The sequence below is a fragment of the Myiozetetes cayanensis genome, unplaced genomic scaffold (genome assembly GCF_022539395.1).
Source record: "Myiozetetes cayanensis isolate MyiCay16 unplaced genomic scaffold, myiCay2020 scf15, whole genome shotgun sequence".
NCBI lineage: Eukaryota > Metazoa > Chordata > Aves > Passeriformes > Tyrannidae > Myiozetetes > Myiozetetes cayanensis.
This window is the reverse complement of record NW_026087159.1, coordinates 13,959,159-13,985,648: the sequence shown is the minus strand read 5'-3', so window position 1 is coordinate 13,985,648 and position 26,490 is coordinate 13,959,159. Positions and strand designations below refer to the sequence as shown.

The following is a 26,490-nucleotide window of genomic DNA, read 5'->3' as shown; positions in this document are numbered from 1 at the left end:
TCTGTAAGATCTCTCCTGAGCTGTGGTGCACAAAGCAACCCCAGGGCAGAGGGAACAGCACATTTTCCAGCTTCATCCCAGCTGCAAGAAGGAAAACCTGCTGCAATGACCTCCTGTTTTGATTCAAGGGCTCCAGCACATTCCTCACAAGCTGCTTCACTGCTCAGACTGTATCTCCATTACTATTTGTCTTATGTCAAGGAAGGACCTCCCTGAAGTTCTCAGCTGAAGTCCTCTCCTGCCCAAGAGGCCTCTGAGCAGTCCCAGCCAGCTCCTGGCTTACATTCTGACATTCACATCCCTTTTAATGGGCAGCTCTGAGCCATTATCTTCCAACACAAAAAAAACCCCTCCACAGCTGTAGTAACCTTCCTTTTTTGATGGAGGATTTGGAGTATGCAGGCAAAGATAAAAGCTTACTCACGTGCTTATCTGTCCTAATTATGTGTCAGCATCTACTTGTGAATTGGGTGGCTGAAAGAAGAGAGTAGCAGCAAATCCATCCCTCTGTTCCCAGAGATAACAGGTAGAGCTGCTGACACACAAAGATATCTGAATGTGGCTGTATAACATGGAGTCACCTTCTGCACTCAGGTCTAGAAGGCCAAGGAATGAAGGGCTTAGAACAACTCTACAGACTACTCCTGAAGGACTTAAAACTCCCCAGGGTCAGTTTTAGGGCTTGGCACCCCATGGATCCCACACACTGCCAGGAAGTTGTAGCTCTACACGCTGCAGAGTACACTGGAGCCTTCGTGGGCTGTCACACTGCAACCCTTCCACCTCTGGCCAACTGAGGGGCTGCCCTAAGAGGTGAGAAGGGCAGTGGAAAGACAATGTCAAGGAAAAACAGCTGGTCCTTGCCAGGAAAACAGAACAAACTGGATGAGACACAGAGCAGAGGATTACAGGTTTTTATTTTTCAAACATTCCCCCCTAGTCTAGCACATTCTAGTCTTGCTAGCACAGATGGTAACAAAGAGCCTGTAATGGTTCAGAAGTTACACTGCTACAGAGAGCAAACAAAAGCAGAGGTTTATTTTCTAAAAAAATGTATTGTGAGAAATGGGTGAAAGAGTGCAGAGGGGATGGGGTGGAAACTATGTCAGCTAGTGGTGCCTGCCCTGTGTGCAGCAGACATCTGTGCTAGCAATGCAGAAACCCTTCCTGGGGTCGCACCAGGTGAAGACTCCACTGTGCTGGAAGCATCATTTCACAGAACCACCCCCATTGCCTTATGAAGAAGGCTCCTTTCAGGACAAGTAACCTATCTTCTGTGTAGCCAAAGCTCTCAAGACACCTCGGGGAGCCCCACACCAGCTGTGAACATCCCGCTCTACCACGCACCGTAACGCTGCCTTAGCCAGAGAACCAGAAACGCACCACCACCAGCTCTGTCACCTTCAGCTTCTGCTGCCTCCTCTCCCTGCTTTACACCACAGCATTAGCTCTGGGATTCTGAGCCACCAGAGACTGTTTTCCATCAGCTACAGACACGTCAGGGTGCACAGAGGGTGGTGAAGAGAGGAGATCCCTCTCCTGAAGGCTCGAGCACTGTGGTGATGGGTCACCACGTGCCACCGAGCTCTCACAAGGACTGATGTCTTGGCCTTCAGAAGTCACCTCTTGCTTGCTTTTCCCCACGTTAATTAGAACGTGGTTTTCATTGGACACGCAACTGAGGCAAACCCTAAGCTATCCCTGTTCATGCTCATGTCCCAAAGCTGATTGATCTCTGTGGGTTTTTTTATATAATGGGTCCAAACTTTCACATTTTGGTGACGCTCTGGGACACCACTTCCAAGGCACTCCTACCCATGGCACCAGACACAGGTTTCTCAATCCTGGAGCAAGGCTAGCCCTGAAGCATTTGAGTGTGGCTATAAATAAGCAACTAAGTAAGAAAATTAACAAATTATGATCTACATAAAAGCTTTCTAGGCATTTCCTTTGGAAAAGCTGATTAGTGCTACTTTGCTTCTATTATGATTCTTGTTTATGAATACACCCAGGCTCTGGAACGCTTCATTCCTTTCACCAGGATGACTCGACTGCTTCTTTTTAAAGCAGCACAGGGTAAGGATGACATGTTTTTAGACACATCAACAAGGAAAATTAAGGGCTCCAAGAAGCTTTCGATATTTCAAGCTCTCACATGAAGCTGGGAGCATAGTAAAATATGCTTAAATTATAAAGAAAGCTCAAGCAATTTGCTAAACCCAGGTGTAAATAAAAGCAACAAGTCTGCCTCCTACTAAGCTCCATGGGTCTAGTTACCCAAATCCTTCATGGCCCTGAGCTGCATGGTGGCTTCACACTGTGAAAGATGGCATTTGATCCTCTGAAGATGGAGAAACGTGTTACCTGAGCTCAGTGAGGACAAGGAACACAGCACAAAGTAAGGCTTCATGCCAAGGGTTCCCTGCCCACTCCCCTCAGGCACTACTCCAGGAGCATCACTCCCTCATCACTGGCCCCTTCCCTAAACAGCTGCTCTCAAAATCCCAGTCCAATCCTTCCTTAGAGCAAAAACTCACCCCCCAGCGTGGGGCCTGCAGTGCTGGTGCAGAATGAAGAGCCACCAAGACATTATCCCACCTCCTGCAGCAGCCAGCAGCAAAAACACTTTTGAGCAAGAATACAAAAAAATGGACAGATATTGAGCAACCCCCTGCCAGGTACAGCCTTTCAGCAAGCAGCAGTTTAGGAACTTTAAAGTCTCCTGTGTCCTATGAGGAAATACCCCAGGCTGGAAAAGCTCAAAGTTTATGAAAATGAACCTAGTTAAGAAGTGTCTGTAGAACTCCTGAATTCTCTTTATTCCTGCCCTCTGTGCCCACAACACAAGCTATCCTACTAAAAACAAAGGAGAAGGTAAGTTGCCTGCTTGACCCTGCAACATTACATTCATTGTTTACTGAGCAGTCCATGAGTGTTCTGAACACCAACCTCAGCACTAGTGCACTCTCAGGCTTCTTCAGCCACTGACAGCTCCTGCTGCGTTGAGGAGAAGATAGAAAGCACCTGCATGGACTGCTGCAAGGCAGAAACATCACTGTCAGCACCCTGGTGCAGCAGGACTCCAGCCAGAGGTGCTCCTGTCTCCAGTGCTGTCCTCAGGGACAGGTGATTCCCCAGAAGTCTGGCCTGGGAGTATGGAAAAAAACCACATAGTGCTCTATTCCTTAATCAAAGGACAGGATCTCTTGTTAACTCCCACTGTAGGGCATTGACCATGATGAGCCTTGGTGCTGCATCTCCTTCAGCTGGAACAGGTTGAGGACATGTAATATTTGGGATCATGTCAGATCTCCCTGGGGTGCTGAGTGCTCAGGGCCAGGCTCTCTGCAGACAGAGACCAGGCCAGCTCCTGGTGCTGTCACAGTTAAGGGATGCTCTGGAACAGCCTGTGGACAGCCCTTCTTCCCCACTGACCAACCCAGCCAGAACAGGCTCACCATGGATTTGCAGGTCTGAAGCACTGCCTACTAATTTTGTCCTTCCTATCACTTTGGGTTCCGTTTTCACGGGAAATGAGCCAGAGTTTCACATTTAACATGACCACACACAGCAGTGTCCTGTCCTTTGATACATGGCTGTGAAGCATGGGCAGCTATTCCACTTGCTCTGTAGCTCATGGGATCAACTTCCCCTCCAGGGCCCAAGCTGACAAGTTAGCATATTATGTGCCAAGTGACATAAACTCCTTCCAGCTCTATTAGCTGCAGCTCAGAATGGCTGATTTATTCTCATGTATGGCTCATGCCATCAGGTGTTTGTGGAAAGGGTTTCTATCCATTAGTGTAATGAACTAACTCCAGTGAGAAGGTGCATCCACCACTCAAGTCTGCAAGACCCGGAATCCCAGCTCAGGCTACCTTTTTGTTTGTTTGTTTGTTACAATGAGGTGTGGCCAGACGTGTAGATTGTGGGTGAATTTGTGGGAGGTCTGCCGTGGAGGCAGCCTTCAAAGCAAAGGTTATCAAACTATTCAAAGGCTCTGATGGCAGAGCACGCTGAAGATAAGACTTCTGAAGACTCCTTGCTGCAGGTAACCAGGCAACCACTCCTATTCCAATCTCCACTCAAATGAAAACAGAGCAGACAAGCTGGTAAAACAGTATGGCTCACTGCACTGCATGATACAAACTCTGTGAACTGAAGCCACCTTCAGAAAGGACTAGAGAATCTTTCTGCCAGGCCAGGCCTACCAGAACATCACAAAAGCATCACGTTTCCCACAGATCCTGCCACTGCAAACACCAAAGCAGTGACAGGAAAATGCCAGCTAATGCTCTGAACTAATCTTCTGACCCCTAACTGCTGCCCTGCAAGAACACAGAGCCAGGATGCCAGGCACACCCGTGAGGGTGAGCCTGCAGGCTTCAAGCTCCCCAGCAGTAGCAGAAACTTCAGCAAGAAAACAAACCCCTCAGAAACCAACGATACAACTGATCACACCCTCCAGGAGGGTTATACGGAGTGTCAGCAGATCCAGCATGATGCAGTCCACACCATCTCCTTAGCAGACTAGGGAATCCGTGCTATGTATCAGCTGCAGGCCAGCTACTTAAGGGATTAGCTGAGAAGGAGCTGTTAATGATTAGCATTCCCTCACCTCGTGCTCTTGGCTTGGCAGGAGTGCCCAGCGAGGCAAGCACTGAGCAGCTGTGGCTGAATGCCATGCCAGGCACCTTCCCTCAGCCTGTTCTGGGGAGAGCAGCCACTCCCCATCACACTGCAGTGCCCTTCCCACCTTTCCAGTAACATTTTCAGCTTCTTGGCCCAAAATGCCTTAGGCCTGCCCCCTCCCACACTGTAGTGTTATCTGGTATCAAGGGGACGGGTGCAGCAGATGTGCTTTGTTTCTTTTTATCCAATAATCTCGTTTTTCAATTAAAATATATAATATATATTCAAAAAAGGTTTAGAAAAGCTTCTATGTAATTTGCACCTACTTTTACATATAGATTACAATAATGTACAACTCTCCCCCAAGGTGGTTTGAAACCACGGGGACCTGCCAATTCTTTCTCCTCAATCATTTACATCATCAAACATCAAATGTGTTTGTTCCTAATACAGCTCTGAAAAAAGAAGTCTGTCTCTGTTGCCTTCTCAGACGGAGAGATGCATAATAGGGACACACATTACATTAGCTTCATATTCGCTGTAGAAAGTTCCCAGATTAGTAAAAAAATATTTCATCTATAGAAAATGCCCTTCTGAAAAGCAACCAGGGCTCTGTTAAGGCCACACCCAGGCTTTCCATTTCGCTGCTGTAGCAAAGACAGATCAAAAAACAAACCCAAAATGATGTTTTTAAGTGTCCCAGAAACAGCTACTAGCACCTGTGCTTATTTTACAGCAGCCTGGTGTATCAGGAAAGTGCTGAGAACAGCATAGGGACTTCTCAAAACGTGCTTCTGATTCAATGGGGCTCAGTTGGCACAGTGAAAAACTCAAGTGTCCTCCTGTTCCACCCGGGTGGACAACAGGAAGCCTCCTATACCTCAACCACCCCTCCCTGCAGAACAACGATGGATGCTCCCACTGAAACCGCCCCCTGAAACAGCACACCCTTTTCCCACAGGGCTTCCACCAACAAGCTCCCTCCGATTCCTCTGTGAGTCTGTGGGAGACCGAGTGCACATCTGGTGGCTTAATCAGGAAGTCCAACTGCTTTGCCCCACGGGCAAGCCAAGCGAGAGCAGAGCCAGCCCTCCACCAGTCCGAGGCACTGGGAGACTTTCTGCCATAGCAGAGAGAGGACAGCCAGTGAGGGATTCCTGCAGCAAACCCAACTCAGCACACAGGAAAACACTATTGCCTGGCACAGAGTCTTCTGGCCGAGGTTTTTATCAGGGCTCCTCTTTGGACACGGGCTTCTCCAGATGGTCCAAGGCAGGGTCAGGTTTGTAGGAAGAGCCATGGCACAGAACAGGATTATTATTTTTAAGCTCTTCCTGTTGCAGCCAGATGCAGGTTGCCCCTTCTTCCCAGATGGGCAGCCCCTTCTGCCCAAGGCATGATGTGCAGGGAAACTGAATCCAACGTGCTCCATTCTCTTCTCTGCCGGGGTGGGAAGTGAAGTCAGAACCCAATGTTCAAAACCTGAAGGACACTAGGAAGGAGAAAAATACAGTGACTGGTTAGATCTCAGCTTCAGTGGGAGTCCTAGATGCACAAATAAGGAGTTAATTACCAAGTCTGCCCCTACAGAGCAAACACAGACCACAAGAGACCTTGATCAACAGAGAGTCAAGTGGAGGATCCAACTGCTCAGCTCCAAGCTTCAGAGTGGGACTGAGACAAGGACACAACCAAATCACACAGGTAAAAGTAAGCACTCCTCCTGTAAGCTGACAGCACACACGAAGCTCTGCAAGATGAGGAAGCTTAAAAAAAGGACCTGGCTAACACCAGAGGCATTGCAGGAAAGCAGAAAGGAAGAGAAAAAGAACTACTCTTTCACCTTAAACACAAATATCAATTGCTAGGGAAAAGACTAAAAAAGAGATTTTTAGACATCACACACTAAACTGTTTAAAGAAATCCTGTATCTACCTGCAAGTATTTAAACATTTTTAGATATCTCAATCCCCAAAAGCCTAAAGATTCCTTCTCAGGTCTTCTGTCTCCCCTCAATAAAGCTGTCACAACTCATTCAAACAAGCCCTGGAATATGTCTAAGCAGACTTTAGACACAGACATAAAACCTCCACTGTAGGTCTGTGATCCACTTTGGAAGGCAGAATAGGGAGAGAGATGTAGGGCATCCCCTCAGCTGGATTCAGTGATAGTGAGCATGAAAGAAACTTGTGAAAAGAGAAAAAAACTGCAAGAGGGAATCAGCCCTGATCAAGAAAGGACAATAATTAGAAGCCAGAGCAACAGGCTGCTTTGGGAAGTTACAAGGTGATGAGGGTTTTATTGATTTATTAATGTTCTGGCCGATAAAATTCCAGTGTTTGGACCAAAGAGAATTGGAGCAGAGCAAGAAAAGCCCAAAGTCCCTGAGCTGCTCAGAGACAGTCGGGTGGCCACCCACACTTCTCGTGACTGGAAAGGAGGGCACTCACATTAAGTGCTGAAGGCACGAGTGGTTGCATTGAGTGAGCACCTGCATGCCATGGTCTAATTCCACCTGTAGCTACTCTTTTCCCGTGACCTTGCTCACTAAGGCTCTGGCTTTGCACATCTAGTCCCTTAACCAGTGAAGGACAGGTTTACAACTGAGCTGCAGCTACCAGACAGCAGAAATTGCAGAATTCATATTTTCCTACTGAAGGAAATTGTTCACATGCTGACTTCAGTTTCCTGCAGCTTGGTCTGTGGGTGTTGTACTGCTGCTGGGCAGAGGCAAAGTTTCCATGTTTGATCTCTAATCTCCAAATAAAGAAACACAGGCAGAGTTCAAACAGACTCCTGCAGAAGCTGTGGGCAAGCTCTTTTGGCATTTAACTTGCAAGAAGGTGATAAAGTCATGGGAGCTTTGAGCACCATGGTAACACCAACTAGTTCATGTCCTCCCCAGTTCTGCAGAGACACTAAGCACTTATTCCTAAAGATCTTCCCTTGCCTACAAAGAATTATTTCCCCACTTCAGTTTCATTCCAGCTATTGAAATCAGAGTGTGATCACTGTCATTTATAGCTGAACAGTTTTCACTCGGCATTATACCCAAAAGTGACCCAAAAGGCAACAAGTTAAGCCCACAGGAACTACTCAGGACAACTTTAGGTTAGGGATCACTTAGAGTAGCGTTTGCCAGTGTGAATTTAATATGGAAAAATAGTAAGGATATGAAAGGAAAAAAGCCGAGGGGCACGTGGGAGCTACGCTCTCTGCTCAAACACAATAGTGCCTCAGAACCTGTTCCAGATCTCACTCCTTCAGTGAGCACATGTCCAGCATATTTCCCAGAAAATATCACTTCATGTGTAGAACAAAGTAAATCTGGGGGTTTCAACATCTCATTGCTCTTCTGGTTTGAATAAGCAATTCACATAGAGTAAGAATATGGAACAAGAACATCACCATGTTGTTAAGAGCTCGTGTTCTCCCTCTTCTTCAACAGCACTAGAACGTAGCCTTTGATAAACTGTCCCTCAGCTTCTCTGCTTTACACTCCTAAAAAAATAATCTACATCTGGCATTCATTCTGTAGGGAGAGGTCTTGTCTACCCAGCCCAGCTTACACGTGTTTTAAAAACACTCCTGTGAAAAACATTTCATCCCTGAAAAGTCAATGTATTCCCCAAGCATAATGGCCTGCCCTAGCGTGGCATAAAACCAAACAAAACACTGAACCCTACCAAACAAACAAAAAAAACCCCCACAACACAAAAGCTCAGAACAATATCCAGTGGAAACACTTCAAAAGGCCACGGCCTCTGTCACTAATGTGCAAACAGTCCTAACAGAGATGAAGGACAGTATTAGGGGTTGAATTTGCAACACTAACAAATAGCATATCTGCCTCCTAAAAAGGAAATACTCTTGGCAAGGTTTTTACTTTCCAACCAATACCCAGCCTATGCTCCAGACTGTCCATTTTCTGTTAGCTAGCCAAGGTCCAGGTGTGAAGTGTGCCTTCAGCTCCACTTCTGAATTCTTCTACTGCCTCAGTGGTCAAAATGCTTCAAATCAGGGCGCCACACCCTCAGAAAAGAATGTATTTTTAACTCTGTTCTCATATACACTATTTGCAAAACTGACTCTATTTGTGCAAGTACGAAAAACTGCTGAAGAGGCAGCTTTGCTGTGCATGGGACAGCACTAACACATCCCTCCTTCCATCTCCATCTGCACCACGGGCTCCTGTTTCCCATTCCAATAATGGGTACATGAGCAATTCAGCAGATAACACTGCTGAAGGAGCTTACCAGACCTTACAGGCACTATCCCAAGTAAGGGCAGGGCAGAAGGTGTGAAAACAGAGGGACTGTGTCCTGCTACACGCAGAGCAAAGCAGGCAATCGTGACACAGACATGCTTTGCTACTGCACACACAAGGAAATTCTGCAAGGATAATAACCTGGATAGAAACACAGCCTGTGCTTGGCTCTTCTATACATAGAGGACCATGTCTTTATTTATGGAATCAGCACATGCTCCCATGTTAACTGCAGAGCTGTAGGCACTGCCTGGCTGCAGTCATCCTGAGGGACAGCAGACAACAGGAGTTTCATTCAGGTTGCTGTTCTATTTCATAAAGGAGCCGATTACCTGAGAAGTTAAATCCACCTACCTTTACACAGCCTTTTCTCCTTTTAAAAGGGAACGTGGCTCTTTACCAAAAGCTTTTTTCTCAAAGAGCACCTGCACTGCCAGAGAGCTACCTTTAACTGCTGCTGAGTCGGGCACAGGAACCACCCCAGACAGGGCTACAGAGCTGTAGCATTTTACACAGCTGCACCTACCTTTTTGTGCTCCTGAAGTTAACTTGGTACCCAGGTATGGTTGGAGGCCTGTGAGGTGCTGGGATAGCTGGGAGTAGGCAGAATGGGTTCAAAGTTAAAGTCCAGTCCTTCTCCATCCATGAGTTCACTGTTGATTATGTAATCCATATCACATTCAAGGTTCTCCATGTACATGTCAATGTCCAGGTCAGTGGGCAGCCTGTCCTGGTTCAATCCCAAGGGAGCAGGGCTGGCAGATGAAAGAAGCACTGGGCTGCCCAGCTGGACTGGCTGGGCAGTTGTTGCAGAAACTGGAGCCTTCAAACTGGTGATGCTGGCAGTGTTTTGAGGAGATGTTACTATGGGAAGCGTCGATGGCAAAACACTGGCACCGACTGGTTCTGCCTGCTGCTCTGCAGGCTTTCCCCGCGGATTGCCTGAGCTCATCTTACTCTGGGCAGCCTGTCCACCCAGAAGCAGGAGAGTTCGGCTGCTCATCCTGTTACCAGTCTGTGGGAGAACTGGATCCACCTGAGTCATCATAACATCCCTTGGAGGCGGAGAGCCGGGTGTCAGGAGAGCTTCCAAGGTCTGAGGGGCAGAGAAATGGCTGACAGAGCTTTGCAGTGAAATATCGACAGGGTTAAACAGGGAATTGCCAAAAGTCTGACCAGCTGCACTTGGGCTCTGCAAGGAAAAGCTGGAATCTCTCTGGATCTGACCACTGGAGGCAGATTGCTGGGCAGATAGCACAGATGAGCTGGGAGACATCAAATTCAACCCATCAATGAGCTCAAGCTCCTCAGTCACAGTCGGTGGAACGTTGCTGGATGCACTGGAGTACACCAGAGAAGGAAGCAGCTCTTCATCATGGAGGTCATCCTGCTCTGTCAGGATAGGAGAAAGCCTGGCACTGATGGTGCTTGCATTGGAACTGGTTCGAGGCCGGAAGGTGTTCCACACGTCAGAGTCCTCATTGCTTCTCGAGGACGGGCTCCCAGGCCACTTAGGAAACTGGGAGCCAGGACTGTCAGCAGAGGATTCCGGTGCAGACTGGAGAGGAGGCTTCTTCCTGGATGCTTTACCTCTGACTTTTGCGAGTTTGCTGCTGTTGTCCATGGAGGCAGCTCTTCTCCTTGGTGCTTTTCCACTTTTACCACCCTCAGGATTGAGCATCCACCAGGAGCTCTTCCCTGTGGCTTCATTATGGACTTTAATAAACTTGCTGTGCAGGGACAGGTTATGTCGAATGGAGTTCTGAAAAAAACAAATACAAAAACCACAAGTTGTGAGGACCTGGCAGTTGACACACCTCCCACCTAGAAATCTCACAAGCACGAACTCATTCAGACAGGATCCAGAGAAGAAAGTTATAACGAAGGCCTACCCATAATAACCTGGTATTTCTGTCTGGACATGCTTGGCAGCACCAGCAAGCAGTGCCACGTCTCACTGCAACGCCAAGGGTGAAACTACCATGGCAACTAGCAGCTTTCAACCAGCAAAATAATAACACAGGAGATCTTTAAAGGCCATACAGAATCTGCAAGAAGTAAGCATATCACAGAGCAAGTAAGCAAATTCTCAAATGCAGCTTGCAGTTTCAATATGAGCCTCAATGAATTTGAGCTAATGCTGCTCCCACCCTTATGACAGCCCCTTTACCCAGCATAAACCTGGCTGAAGTTTTTAATGTTTATATGGCCAGCTTTCAGTCACGTTCAAGCCCAGCACAGCAGTGAATTAAACAGTCTGGGCGAAGAGAAATGGCAAAACACTTCTAATTCAGTAGACCCATTACCATCCCCGCCCCAAAACCGGAGAAACGAGAGTGGAACTCTGGGGAACAAGTGCCCTACTAATCCTGGAGCCTGGCAGCGTCCCTCTGCAGGGAGGCACTGCACTTCCCTCGCTGTGTGTCTCTGCCAGGGTGAGATGTTCAGTGGATACTGCACTCCCACACACTACATGCCAGTTTTAGCCTCTCCCATCTTTCCGCTTGGCGAGACACACATTCCTTGCCTCTCCCAGCTCCCTTCTTCTGCTTTAGCTTTGCTGAAAACTGCAAGCTAACATACCTGTACACCACCACAAAACTGAATTTTCATCCTGCAACTGATAAAACTCCCCAGCAACAATCTCACTCTTTGAACAGATCCTCCATAAACTCCCCCTGAGGCCTGTGTCGTGCATTTATTTGATATTTGCACCAAATTTGTTCAGATGGTCAAATTACAGATCATTAAAAGGTGCTGCACTGGTAGCACAACAGTGATCAAAGAGCTCCAAGAGCAACATCTTTTTCTTATAAACTAAAAGATACATAACAGCCTTCAGCTTTCCTGCATACTCTCTTAATTCTGAAAAAATTAACCGTGCTTTTATCATCCTTTTCCACCAACTCTCAACACAGTTCTTTCCTGTCTGCTGCTTTCCCTCTCCCCACCCTTTTCCTCTCGGAAAAGTCCTCACTATGCTAATTTTGGCTACCTCACCATAAGTACTATCCTAGAACAAGGCAGATGTAGATAAACAATCCAGGCAAAGTGGAAAGTTTTCATGGAGAGGGAAGGAGACATGAGAATCATCCTGGCTTAGCTCTGACTTTAACCTTTGGCTGTTGAGCTTTTGGAGAAGACTGGCTGCTTGTTGCAACCAGTATCAAAGAATACATGTGTTCTTACTTGGAGAGGGACTGCAGAGCCAGGGCCTGATGGAACAGTTTTATTATTTTGCCTTCTTCTCTAAACAAAGCTTTCCTTCCCTTCAAGCCTTGAAATAAGTAATTCAGGCTGGTACCCCATCTACCCCAAATGAAAGCTGCTGCTTTCATTTCCAAAGAATCCCACCCCTCTTCCCAGGTAAATGTGCACAACTTTGAATGCTCCAGCAATAAGAATCAAGAGGTTGTCACTAATTCTTCATTTATTCTCCTGAAAGTAACCTGTGAACTCACCAAATTCTGTCAGGAATGACCCAAGAGCCTGCACACAGAGGACACGTTTGAAGTCTCATAACCCCCTGCTTTTTTAGCTCCATTTACTAAAATGGAACTTTAAAATCAATAGGTTCGGGATTTTAAATTTTCACAACTGATTTCTGTTTTCTTCTCCTGCATGTCTACAGCCAGGCTTTAACTGCTGTGTCAGCAAGAGCACACTGCACTGGTGCAAGCAGCTCAGTAACACAAACCTCAAGAAAATTATCCTAAGGGACTATTTTAGTAACGAATTTTCTGGGGTTTTTTGTCTGAAAAGCAGCTTGAAATAAGACATACTGGAATGAGACTAGGACTAACATGTGAAACATGGTACTTTTTGTGAAACAGTCTCAGTGCTTTTACATGTTACTGCTAAACTGCCATAATGGCTCAGAGCTGTACAAAAAGATAATTGCTGTACTACTCCTTCCTTCCTCACCTTTAAACTCTCCTCCTTCCATAACATGAGCATCTGTGACCCTATGAGCTAGTTCAGAGAGCAAACCCAACTGAAAAGCAGCCCTGTCCTTCCTTGACAACTACTTTTCCTGCTCGTTTTATCTCTGCCTGTTTTTTTGAACTGCCTCACTGTGGGGTTCAAGTACAGAAAACTAAGGAAGAGAACAAAATGTGTGGTTGGAGGCAGAGCAAACTGCAGACTCGAGCCCAGAGTGTCCCAAAACACAACAGAATCAGCTCACCTACCAGTCTGGGTGCTGTGAGACAGCACAAGGATGCACCTGCTGGAATGATTTAATACACCTCCCCTATGGAGGGCACCCTTTAAATCTCGTTGAGAAAGCCAGGGGTGAATCAATTATGCTAAAATAATCACAGAACAGCAAGTCAAACCTGACAGGAGAGGAAATGACAGAGATCAGTCACCCAGGCAACCCTGGCATATTTCCTTTCTTGATATTAAGCAACTCAAACCAGCAACATACAGATGACATTCACTTTTTGATGCTCAACTTCAGCAGTGTGGGAGGATCCCAGCTGGTCTGAGCACCTGCAGAACACACAGAGTCTTGACTCTGCAACTCTTTGATCGTGAGGAAGCATGACCTGAAGAGGGACAAGCAGGAATCCTTCAAATCCTTAGGAACCTCTTCAAGCACTACTTAGGGGTGGGTTATTGTCATTTATTCAGGTATCTTACAGTGGTACTTATGGCTGTATGTTAAAGTATTGCTGTGAAAAAAATGCCAGCCTGTGTCTCTAAACCCATCACAGACCAAAGATGACTCCTGTAAACCACATTCAGACAAAACCAGTCTGAAATTCAGGACAGGTAGTATGCAAAAACCCCAAAGTTTGGCTAGAGATATTTGTTGTACACTGAAGGCTGGACCATTCACCAGGTCCCAACCACTGTGTGGACAAAGCAGGACACATGGAGTAGCCACAGAAGTGTGCCCAGCAGCACACACAAACTGTTCTCTAAATCTCAGTTACCACAACATGGAATCTTCTTCTTGGTAAAAACTCCTAGTTGCACTTGGGGCCAAGCACAAGCTCTGCTGAGAAAGACACAAGACAGAAGAGCTATCCTTCCAGGAGACACAGTGGCTTCCATCCTTTCCTGGCCATTCTCCCAGGAACAATCAAGTTTATGCTACAAACCACAGAGGCACCAGATTTCTTAGCAAAAAGTCTCCCTCAAGAATGAGAGACAGAAATAATAATTTACAAAAAAAGAGGCAAGATATGCAATCACTGCAGCTGCCTGTAATAAACTCTCACTGCCTTGGAGGCATACAAAGAGCATGGTCTCACCCCAGAGTTCCACAGCCAGGCCTGTAATTGTGCCGAATTATCCTTTGCCATGGCATTCCTGGGAGGCTGCGAGGGGAGGACGCTCCGCCTGCTGTGTTTGTCAGTGCCTGTCTCAGCACTCACCCGGCCACTTGGCTCCAAGGGCTTCAGGAAAAAAAAGTCTTCCTTGTAGAGATTTTTGCACCAGCAAAGTAAACAACTCCTCCAGAGCCAGGGAGTCAAAGCACTTCCCAGCAACCCCCTTCCAGAAGGCACACATGAGCACAGACGTCAAGCTCGGCAGACTGGGGATCTCTATCTTAGGAAGAACATTTTCCTTGCTGCAATCTTTCAGTGGGAGGCCAGCAGATGATCACAGCTCTCTAAAAACCAAAGACCGAGGCGATTTACAAGTTTACAAGGCAGGCATACACAAAAAAAGCTGTTCAGGATTAGGTAGGGCAGAAGAAACTTGTTGGAACAAGTAATACTGGCAGCCTGGGAGCAGCCATCTCTGAGGACTGCCTGGAAAATTCAGCTGTGCTGCAGGGAATAATCTTTCAGCAAAGCAGCTTTCCAGAACAAGCTGGCAGGGAGCAGGAAAGAGCAGCAACAAAATCTTACAGCAGTTTGACTAGCACTGCATGAGGCAGATGCATTGTCACTAAAAGACAAACTCTTCCCACTCTTGAGGGGGACAGCTACAGCCAACAAGGCTTCAAACGAAAAAAGAACCCCAAATCTTGTACTTCATACTCCTTCAGGGCTTACAAGAATGGCCTGTTAATGTCAACAGTGCTCCTCAGGTTTCCTTGCTGGCCTCCTCAGTACAGCACCTGAACAACCATCGTTGGGCCTCTGTTCTCCCCCTCCTGCTTTAAGGAATCCCAGCCAGGCTGTCAGCAGCTGGGACAGAAAACATCCCCCTGCTGCCAGGATTAAGCACATCTCCACCAGCACGTGAATGCATCTGGGGCCATGTGAGGTAATGGCAAGAGTCCAGCAGCTGCCACTCACCCCAGCTCCCCGGAATTCAAACAGCCAGACCCTCCCTCCCTCCCTCCCTTGCAGGGCAGCAACTTCCAAGAAACCAAAACAAACCAAACTTAACAGGAAACAGCACCTACAACACCATTAAGGAGTAACTGGATTTAATTACCAATGATGACAGCAATGACATCACTATTCCCATTCAAGTTAGAACACATCATTCTTCATTTTTCATGTCAGAAGATTTAGTGTGGAATTGTATCCTTCCAGGCACGTGAACTTAGGAATAAACACTATCGGTTTTCTCAGCACAGTCACAGAAAGTTGCCTGCTTTCTTCACAGGCTGAGGTTGATGGCTCTGTGCAGCAGAGACACCCCCAGACTGAGCCTCCCCTAGGCACAAGCCTGAACAAGGCTGAAGGTTGGGCAGGATTATACTTTGCTCAGAGCCAAGATGCTGAGATGAAGTTTTATGTTCCCTTTTGGTTTCTGGAAGTGTTCAAGGCCAAGCTAGATGGGGCTTTGTCTGGTGGAAAGTACCCCTGCCCATGGCAGGGGGGTTGGAACGAGATGATCTCTAAGGTCCCTTCCATCCCAAACCATTCTGTGATTCTATGACCTTGAAATTATCATTTCCAAATGTCAAAGCAAACCCAGTGCTCCCATCAGATGTTCCTGTTCAGGTAAAGGGTTTCTTGGTGAAACTAAAGAAAGCTCTCCTGATAGTGATTTAGGCCTTTACCTGTTCAAGTTAAGAAGCTAAAGTTCTGACAAATCTGAGCCAAAAAAAATCTTAAAGGATATGGGGACACTCCAGCAGATATAAGGAGACAGCTAATGTGACTATTTTTAGGAAGTGATCATTGCTCATTTGCAGATCTGACTACAGAAACAAACCCAAAAGCTGTCTGAGTGGAAGTCAACACACCAATGAACAATAAACTTTTGAACTTTACCAAAACAAGTATTCACATAACACTGTACATAAAGATAGCCTGGCAGAATCTACCAGCTGTAGTGCAGCAGAAACAGTACAGAAGATGGACAGGCTTGCTTTTGTCTGTTGGCCTATTCTCTTTCACGGAGGGGACTCAGAGGGCCACAGGACAAGCAGTTGCTCCAACCTGAGGGAGCTCTGCACATGCTCTGCCTGGAGATCAGATATCCCTGCTCTGGGAGGGGCTGGGGACCTTCAGAGCCAGCGCTGTGGCACTGAAAGCCAGCCAAGTGACTCTGTGCCTGAGCCCTCAGCCAGGTCTCCTGATCCATCTGGTCACCAGTTAATATCGGCTACGTGCGACGTGCACGTAACACAAGGCTGGAAGGCAAGGAAGGTTTTTCAGGAAAATGCTGCCCACTCTGATAAAGGTGAAGAGCTGGACAAGTTTCCACACGGATGGCACCAGTTTCAGACAAACACTTGGTAATTTTTAATTTGTAACACAACTACCTGAGCTGCTGCTCATACATATGTGTACACATTTGAGTTCAAGGGAATGGGAAGTACGAGGGTACAGAGGAGTGACTTCAGCCTCCCATAACGAATGCAGCAGTGCAGAATCATTTGTTCTTCCCTTTCTGTTGCACACACAGGAAACATCTGATTTTTGTTTCAGTGAAGTATTTTTGGGGGGTGAAAAGGTTGGTTTTAAAGTTCATTCTGTTCCTACAAAGGAAAAGAGGAGCTTTGGAAGAATACACGGTTTGTTTCACTAAAAAAGACAGATCCTTAATATTGTTCCTCACTGTGCCAAACTTGCTCTTACTCGTGGATGTGACAACCAGTGCAAACTGCTTCTGCAGGGTTTGTGCACTTGTACTTCATCCCAAACCCTCAACACCTTCCTCTTCCGAGTAAGCTCAAAAGCAGAGGGAATTATCCTCTTATCCACCGAGTAGCTGGCAGAGCAGCCAGGGAGGATTACCAAGAAGCCCCACACACATCCCTGCAAGGACACTCGTGCCTTGCAGGCTGGGTAATTCTTCACCTCAGCTGAATCACTGCAGGGAAAGGACAAGACTGCACACACAGCAAATGTGCCCTTTGCAAGGTGCTTGAAGCACTCCAAGAACAGCAAACACCACCTTCCTGGACAACAGGGGTTCTTCCAGAGCTCATGGAGCTCACACCTGGCAGTCTGCACCAGCTCCATTTCCCCCCATTGTACAGTGGAGTAGGACAGCTGAAAAGTAATTATGAAGCAACAACGAGCCTTATGGGTTTCCTATTAACTAAAGCAGATTAAAAGTTTTTAAAGACACATTTAATTACTCATTCAAAAATCTCAATTAGAACTGCACTGCACACAAATGGGACATGTTATCAGTATAGCTCTGCCCAGACATGACAGAAATGCCAGAACTCTAGAGCTGTACCACCATTTAGAGGCACCAAAATGCTACATCAGCCTTCAGCAGCAGCTCCACATTAATTTCCTTCATCCAAACTCATTCAGATCAAAACTGAGAAATCACTAAAGTTAAGGCAACTCAAGAAGATTTTCTCTTATTTTACAGATTACCAAAAAAAAAAAAAAAAAAGAAAAAAGGTAAGCAGAGCTTCACAGTTCTAAAAATAACAAGGAAGAGTAAAACCAGAAAGCCAGACAGGTCCATTCCTCAGCTGAAGAGACATCTTTTGTTTATTCAGTCTGTCTCAAACATGCACCTATTAATTTTACTCTAAGTCCACAAAAGTCAACTTGAACTCATTTGATTGACTCCGTATCTGTAAAACTGTAAATGCCTGACCTGCCTTGGTCTAAGGCATCTTGGTGCAAACAGTGAAGTCAGTAAACCAAACAAAGCCTCTTGCATATCTATATAACTGTGTGTTAACACAAAGAAGGACCAGAAGTCAGTCCTGTGGTCACACGTGACGGGGCACACATCCTGCCAAGCTCTGCCAACAGGATTTGAGGAGCGAACAGGAAAGAAAACGGATCAGAGGGAACACCCTGGAGCCCACTCTGTCTCTCCAGGGCACCTAAGATACACAGAACCACATTCCCCTACAGACCGACTCAAACTTTGACAGTATTGATTAAAAACTAAAACAAGTTTTTGTAAGAATTTCCCCTGGTGGTTCAAGAGTTCCAACTCTATCATGGTTTTCTGTTTCCTGGTTAAAGTGAAGGGCTTTTAAACTGCCCTAATCATAAGACAGGCTGATTCCCACCACAGTTGCTGTCGTTCTGCCCTCCCTCATTTTTCTTGGCAAGAAATTTCTTTCTTTTCCCCTTCTAAACCAACATTTTTTTTTTTTAGGCTGAAAAGCTACAAACACATTTCACACTGAAAAGCCAATCACAGAACAGCTACAACAGCATCTGAGCAGGGACCTCACTCTCACATCTGCACAAATTCTCCTGGAGAACTTCTGCCATTTCAATCTACCTGTCCGTGTCCCAGGAGCAATACATGACTAAAACACAGAAAAAACCAGAGACAGATGGAGCTGTTACACACACTGACAAGAAAATGCACCAGTTCCATGCACTGTCAGAATGTCACTGCACACAGGGGCAGCAGGACCAGGACAGTACCAGTAGATTGAGAAAGCAAGAACTATCTTGGTGTAAGAACACCACAACACATTTGGAGTAAGAAAACGCACCCAAGCACTGTCCCAAATTAGAACTCTCAAATAAGGAGGATTCAACCTGCACATAAGAGAAAAGGCAAATGACCCATTTTAGTCAAACTACGTGCACTCTCCAGGAACTGTCAGCGAGCCAGGTAAATGGCACAGGTGAAAAGCTCTGTATTGACCTGTGCCAGTCTAAGCTGTGACAGCTGCATCCCTCTCACCACCTTTCCATGCTCTGGAGCAAACATTTACACTCGGGCAACCACGTGGCGAACCACTTTGGAGAGCTGAGCAAGCTGAAAGCCAACCTACCAGAAACAGTCTTTTTTTAATTTTCTTTTTTTTTGTTCAAAATTAACTCTCTGTGCTGACTTACTGTTCAGCCACACGAGCAGAGGAAGGAGTGCCTAGGGCCACAGAAGCCCCAAAACAGCCTGGCTCAAGCTGCAGCGTGGATGAACTGCTAATACTGCAGACAAGAGTAATGCCAGTCTGTGGTGACAGCAACAGATCACACTGTTTAGACTCTGGTCACCATGGCATCCACCTCGGTACAGCGGGACGGGCTGAGGGGCTGTTTTGCAAGCCCAGCTCTCACATTTCCCTTTCTCTTTGTTGGAGTTCGTTTGACTAAAGAGAACGGGAACACCGGAATGGGGACAGCTCTGCACCTGCAGAGCACTGGAACGGCCTTTAGTCTTGTGACAGAACCCAGCACACGCCTATTTCCAGAGCGAGAGGGGAAGGCAACGCTGAGCCTTTGGAGCAAAGTATTGCTTTCCCTTTTCCAAACTCCACCAGAATTTGCCCCCGGCCCCTGCAGGGCTGGGGGACAGAGCCCTTTTTTCATAGGGAGCCTCTCGAACGCCTGCCACGACACAGTTATTTACACTGAGTTTCAGCACCATCACGTGACGAAAAACTGCGGCCTCGCGATTAAAAAATACCCTTCCAAGCGACGCTTCACCCTGCACAGAAACTCAGGCGCAGCCTGCGAGCCGCCCCTCGCTGCTCTCCGGGAAAAGCTCCTACCCGCAACGCGCAGAAGGCGCAGCCCGGGCAGGGTAACCCCGTAACCACCGCCAGCAGCTGCTGCAGCTGCAGAGCCGGGTCTGACGAGGGGGGTTCGGGCAGGGCCGACCCGCAGCAACAGGTGAGCGCGGGGCGGGCCGGGCCCCGGGGAGGCGCCTCCGCTGCTCGCCCGGCCCGGCCCCTCCGCGCCGGGCCCGTCCCTCCCGCCCCGGCCCCTCGCACCTTCCAGCCGGCGGAGCTGTTGCTGTCGCCCTTGTCCTTGAAGTAGGGCACGGAGCGCACCATCCACTCGTAGATCTGCGCCAGCGTGAGCCGCTTCTCGGGGGCGCTCTCGATGGCCTGGCTGATGAGCTCGGCGTAGGACTGGTTGCCCCAGGCGTTCCGCCGGGAGCCGCCCTTCCGCGCCGCCGCCGCCGCCGCCGCGCCGCCCGCCCGCGCCCCCTCGGCCCGCCCGGGCCCCGCCGCTGCGCCGCCCGCGCCCTCCTCCGCCGCGCCCGCCGCGCCGCCCGCCTCCGCCTCGGGCCGCGGCAGCGGCCGGGTGCAGGAGCGCGGGCGGCTCTGCGGTTCGAAGTCGGGGTCGATGTCCGGCGGCGCCGCAGCCCCGCCCGGCTCCGCCATGGGCGCCGCGCCGGGAGCGCCGGGCCCGCCGCCCCTTTGTGCGCCCCGGGCCCGCGGCCGCCGCGCCGCTCTGTTTACCAGCCAGCAGCGCCGCGCCGCGCGCCTGCGCTCGCGGGGCTCGCCGGGAGCCGTAGTCCCGCCGGGCCGGTGGCGGGCGGCGGCGGGCGGGGCGGCGGACCACAGTACCCAGCGTGCCCCGCGGCCGAGGGCGGGGCGCACCCCCAGCGGGTGCGCGTGACAGGCGGCGCGCTGGCGCGACTACAATTCCCAGCAGGCACCGCGGCGGCCGCGCTTACATAACCCGCGGGGCCGGGGCGGGCCCGGGGCCCCCGCGATGGACGTGTGAGGTCCCCGCGATGGCCGTGCGGGGCCCGGCGGGCCCGCGGCGCTCGCCGCTCCTCCACCCGCCTCAGAGCGCGCCGCAACACCGCGGGCTGGGCGGGGGGCACCGCTCCCTCCGCCGTCCCGTCACGGACCGGCCCCCGTTTCCGGGACACGCCCTGGCGCAATGCCTGACGGGTCCGCGTCCCGATCTGCCTGTCAGAACCACGGCAAAGTTTCCGGGCCCCGCGCCGAAGAGCGCCCGGGGCCGACTGCGCCCCTGACGCTGTATTGTTCAGTCCCTGTGGGCGTTCCTCGACCCCTCGCCCCGGTTCCCATCCCAGGCACGCAGCGCGGCCCCCTCGACCTCAGGCAGTGCCCCGGCCCGCGGGGCCCGGCGGGCGGCCCGGGCGGCGGGGCTGACGCCGGTAGCGCCCCTGCCATGCAGGTTCCGGGGCGCGCCCCGCGGGCTGAATACCCGCCGCGCTTATGCAGGCGGCGGCCGCGCGGCGGCGCTGGCAGGGCGGAGGCTGAGAGTGGCCCCGAACCCTGGATAGGCACCAGCTCATGCAGGCGGTAGGCGGGCGCCGCGCATCGGTGCGCGGGCAGGGCAGCGTCTGACAGGCCCCGGACTCTGGATAGGTGTGGGTTTATGCAGGCGGCGGGCGGGCGCGGCGCGGCGATGCGCGGGGCGGGGCGGGCTGCGGCAGCGGGCGGGCGGGCCGGGCCGGGCCGAGCCGGGCGGGGCGGCGGCGGCACCATCATGTCGGAGGCGGCGGTGGCGGACACCCGGCGCCTCAACGCCAAGCCGCAGGACCTCACGGACGCGTACGGGCCGCCCAGCAACTTCCTCGAGATCGACATCTTCAACCCGCAGACCGTGGGCATGGGCCGCGCCCGATACACCAGCTACGAGCTCCGCATGCGGGTGCGGCCCCCGCGCCGGGCCTGTGGGGCCGGGCCGCCCCGGCCCGGGGAGGGGCGGCGGCGCTCGGGGCGCGGGGACACGGGGCTGGGGGGGCCCGGGGTGGTGTCACTGCTTGGCAGCGCCGGGCTGGGGCGCTCCGGGGCTCAAGGTCAGCGCTGGGGGGTTCGCCGGGGCCAGTGCGCGCAGGGACGGGGAGGTGCTGCCTCAGCAGGGTCCTGCGCCCGGCCCCTCGCTACAGCCCCGCTGGGTGGCTGCTGAGCAGGGCATGGCTGCACAGAGCGGGTTATCTCAGGCAGGGGAGGAGAACTGGGTAGCAGTGTCTCGGGAGCCGCTTGCGCTGCAGGCGGGCTGCCCCTCCTGGGCTGCTTTTACCAAGGGCTCGTGAGCCAGGAGTGTGTGCAGCGAGCTGAGCACTCTCAGTGTTCCCTTCACTGAGCCTTAACCACGCTGAGCTGGGGACGCTTTCACAGCTCTGCGTCTGATAGCTGGAGAATATAACACTGAGCTTCCCTGGAACAAGCTCCCTTTGGCGTGTGATGTGGTGCTGGCTTAGGTTTCTGATCGCAGCATTATTTAGCTGCTGAGCCTCCCCTGCCTTTCAGAAGAATCGGTGTTTGGTTTTTTTTCTACTCTGGCGCTTGGCTCCCATCAGCCTGCAGGTGGCAACGGGAACCTCTTAGTCCACTGAAACCGGCGGAGGTGCCGCTGGATTTACCTCGCTGCCTTCTTAAGGACACAGTTAATCGTGTTGCAGTAATACCAGCGGTCATCCGAGCGCTGCCCATCAGAAGGTTTTGCTGCCTCAGTTCCTGGAATGTTTCAGGCTGTGTTGATGGGGGTAAAGGTGAAGCTGAAGGTTGAAGTTTAAAGGTGAAGCTGCCAGTTGTTGGGCTCCAGTGGCAAGGGGAGAAGGACGGGGTATTGCTTTGCATTTATGCAGTGACACGTGATGGATGTGAAAATGCCTGTTAGGGTAGGTGGTCTGTTCTGGGAGAAGATTGTTGCATGAGGTCTGGCCTTGAACAGTTGCTGGGAGAAGATTTCCTCCTTTAGCTCTTCTGTGGAGATGCCAGTGTAGGGTTGGATGTTCTTATGCTCTGCAGGCTGCTGTGAAGCCCTCTTGTGAATCACTTCAAAATGGACTGAACTCAGGGAAAAAAGTCATCCTTCTCTGTATTGTCAGCACTGGTTCCAGTGTGTGCCCCGGGGAAGGGGGGTGTTCCTGAAATAGTCACTTGAGGGGGAGGGCATGGCTGGCACCGAGTAGCCTGGCTTGCTTGGATCTGAAGGGTTTTGGTGTTCTCTGCCCTGAATAAGGAAGCTGAGTGTTCCTGTGATGCCTCATTCTCAGGGGACTTGGTTTTCTCATGTTGAAGTGCTCGTTGGCTTCCAGAGAGACCTGCAAATTAACTGCTCCGCTTCATTCCAGACAAACCTCCCGATCTTCAAATTGAAGGAGTCGTGTGTGAGGAGACGATACAGCGACTTTGAATGGCTGAAGAATGAGCTGGAGCGAGACAGTAAGGTGAGGCCTGGCTCAGACCTGCCTGTATCTGAAACCAGGACAGGAGGGAACAGTTCCAGCCATAATCTTGAGCTGCCCAGAAGAGAGGCTGTGGTGGTGGGCGCTTTTTGTGGCTCTGTCCACGTAATGGGGCTGGAGATGAGCATCAAACAGCAAAGGATATCTGATTGCAGGTGGCTGTTCTGCTGACAGGGTGCTTCTGTGCTTTTAGATTGTAGTGCCACCGCTGCCTGGAAAAGCTTTGAAACGACAGCTCCCCTTCCGAGGAGATGAGGGCATCTTTGAGGAGTCTTTCATCGAGGAGCGGAGACAGGGACTAGAACAGTTTATTAACAAGTAAGGTTGATGTCCTGGGTTTGCTGTGGGCTGCCTCTGGCTGCTGCTGGTGGAAGTGGGCTGTGGGCTCACCATGTGGGAGTCTTGATCTGCTGCTGGCAGGTGCCAGTGCTGAAGGGTGGTGCCTGCAGCTGGGTAACGAAACTGTGGTACTGGAACAAGCCCTGCCTTGAGTGTGGGTTGTGTTTCACGCTCTCTCCTGAGAGTGCAGTGAGCATTAGCAGAACAGCTGTGCTGCAGAGGGCCACCAGCACCGTAGTGTTGGATCAGGGCATGGCATGGGAGGGAACACCCTGTGCTCAGGCACCTCTTACTGGTCCTGTTGTACCAGCAAGTGACCTCGGGCTGAGCGCGGTGCGGGTGTGCTGAGCCGGCTGCCTGACTCCCTCCTGCAGGGAACGGAGGTGTGGGGTCTTGGTGGCAGCTGTGCTAACCTCCACATCTGATTTTCTTCCAGAATTGCTGGACACCCACTGGCACAGAACGAGCGCTGCTTACATATGTTCCTGCAAGAGGAGACTATTGATAGGAATTACGTCCCAGGGAAAGTGCGCCAGTAGGAGCACCTGGCACTGTCTTCCTCCATTCCACCCTCCCTCCTGCAAAAATGACATTTATTTTTACACTAAATCTGTCTTCTCTGAACCAGCTTTTCCTCTCTTGAACCTCCCAGTTTGTTCAGTATTTTCCTCTTTTGTAACTGGCAGCAGTTTGTTCTACTGGGCTGTGGTCTTGGCCTAAAGGTGTGAAGATTTATGCAAGTGAGCGTGTTGTCCCGTGTCTAGGGATAGGTGTGGAGCAGAACTTGCTTATGGTGTTCTGGTGTAGGAGCTGCCTCTCTCCCTGTACAGGAAGGTATGAGATGACCTTCACTCCCTTGTCTGTGCAGCCCCAAGCATCTCTGCAGGAGACTTTGAAGAATAGCAGTTGTCATGTTGGTCAGTGATCGCATCAGGTATTAGCGTTTTAGTAAGGTTTATCCAAACCAGTGAGTAGGTGCCTGGGTGTGTCGGTCTCTCATCCAACCCCATTCACCCTGCATGAAACCCCCATTCTTCACTGTCTGGAAGTGCTGAGACCCAACACCTACTCGAACCCCGCACTCAGCCTCCTGCGTTACAGACCTGTTTGGTGTATTTGTGCCCCCTCCTTTCTAACGTGCTGCTGGCAGCTCGAGGGGTTTCCATGCCGTGTGCTCTCATGATGCTCCGTGTGGGCCGTTTGGCACGTGGAAGATGGGATAGTCTGGGCTGTAGCCGTGTGTGCTGTGAGGCCTTGGCCCAGGGTTTCAGAAATGTCACAGTCTGCGGTGCCATGGGCTGCTGTGCTGGTGTTCCCTGCAGCACCTGCTGGGCTGAGCCTGGTGCCCTTATCCTGCACCCCAGCTGCAGGGAGGAGCAGGCGGGTCTGGCTGAGGAGGAGCAAGAGAAGGCTGGTGGGAGCAGTTGTAGGGTGCATCCGTGAACGGCTGCCACAGGAAGAGCCCAGCAGTGGGGCCTGGGGTGAGGCCACCTCTCCAGAAAATGATGGCAGAAAAGTGGTCAGCCAGTCCCAGGTTAGACATCTGCTTACAAAGCAGAAGTAACAGTGGCTCCTGTTGTGTTCTCCTGTTCTGCGGTGAGCTAGGCAGTCACTTGTGTGGAAGCAAGAACACACGACTGATCAGGGAAGCGTTCAGAGCTTGAGGGGACCACAAGGCTGTGACTTGCTGCAGCATAACTGTCCTTTGGAGGCTCCCCCAGCTGCCACAACTGTGATGAGTGAGGTTGAGCCTCAGCTTGGGGCTTCCTCGGGTCAAGGCTGGCTGGTTTATAAGCGCTTGGTCACTTTGTGGTGACACAGTTGAGCCTTTCTTGGAGCACAGACCTGCAGTGGCTGCCCTCCCGTTCCTGCCAGGCACATTCCCTGAGGCCTTCCCAATGTCTCCTTCGTTTTCTGGTGAGGAACCGGTGCTGTTGAGCAAGAGGTGGCTCTTGGGAAGAAGTCGTGGAAAGCATCAGGGAGCTGCTCCCGAAAGGGCCATGGGGCAGCTGGAGCCGGTGCCGGTGGAGGCGGCCGTGCCCGCGGAGGGGCTCGCTCCCCGCCTTCCTGATGCTGCTGGTCGCGCTCGGGGCGGCCCCTTCCCCTGCCCTGCGCGGGGCTGCCATCCGCCCAGCTGTCTGCACCCTGTCCAGTGTAACGTCCCGGTGCCGTTCGCATTAAACCACTGTGAAGCCAAGTCTCTGCCTGGTCCTGGGGGCTGGCGGGGTGGGGGAACCACCGGGGCAGAGCGGGCATTGGTGTGGCATGGGAATCGCTGGGGTGGGGTGGGCACTGGTGGGGCTGGAGAACCACCAGAACAGAGCTTGCTATGTGGGTCTGGCTGTCCTGAGGGCTGCAGGACATCCACAATCCAGGTGACACCCCTTACGTTCCTCCCTGGAGCCCAGAGCCTGCAGCTCCATGGGGATGGGGCTGGCTTCTTGTTTAGGAGGTAGAGCAGGATCTCAGCTGCTGCCCTGCAGGGTCTGAGGTGTTCAGGGTGGGCTAAGCACAGCCCTTCTTGCCTCCTGCCTGCAGCTGACAAGACTGCCCAGTGTGAAGCCTATCACCAGACAATCTGCGTTCCTGGCAGGCCCGGAGTGGCACGGGCAGCCCCCGCTCCCTCCTGGGGCAGCTGCCCTGGGCTGTGCACAGGGGTGGCTGCCCAGGGAAGCTCTGTCAGCTGTGTCCCACCCCTGCTGGGCACTCGGTGGTTGGGGCAGCTCCAGCGGCAGCACGATCCGCAGGAGAGCGCCCTGCCCCGGTGTACGGGGGTTCCCTGTACGTGCACGGCCAACACAACTTCTTGGTGCGGGTACTGCGGGCGATGAATAGATAAGGTGCCCTGCCAGACTGCTCACGAGTAAACAGAAGGACTGTGAAGCTGAGCGTCTGCCCGGTCCTGTGTGCTGGCGGGGCGGGGGAGCCGGCGGGTCGGGACGGGGCGGGCGCAGGGCGGAGGCGGGCGGTGATTCCCCGCTCTCCGCGGC

The 26,490-nt window shown here is 51.1% G+C and overlaps 2 protein-coding genes across 2 annotated transcripts; one reads left to right on the top strand and one right to left on the bottom strand.

Annotated features, from left to right (window-relative positions):
• Positions 1–900: 900 nt before the first annotated feature.
• FOXO4 (forkhead box O4) lies at positions 901–20,400 on the bottom strand. The gene is made up of 3 exons (XM_050310513.1): positions 19,974–20,400; positions 9,426–10,661; positions 901–6,124 (listed from the first exon to the last, which is right to left on the bottom strand). The coding sequence occupies exons 1-2, from the start codon at positions 20,367–20,369 to the stop codon at positions 9,444–9,446; spliced, it is 1,614 nt and encodes a 537-aa protein (XP_050166470.1). The 5' UTR covers positions 20,370–20,400; the 3' UTR covers positions 901–6,124; positions 9,426–9,443.
• A 980-nt stretch (positions 20,401–21,380) lies between these two features.
• On the top strand, positions 21,381–25,697 carry SNX12 (sorting nexin 12). The gene is made up of 4 exons (XM_050310686.1): positions 21,381–21,618; positions 23,048–23,143; positions 23,355–23,479; positions 23,937–25,697. The coding sequence occupies exons 1-4, from the start codon at positions 21,454–21,456 to the stop codon at positions 24,037–24,039; spliced, it is 489 nt and encodes a 162-aa protein (XP_050166643.1). The 5' UTR covers positions 21,381–21,453; the 3' UTR covers positions 24,040–25,697.
• The last annotated feature ends 793 nt before the right edge of the window (positions 25,698–26,490 follow it).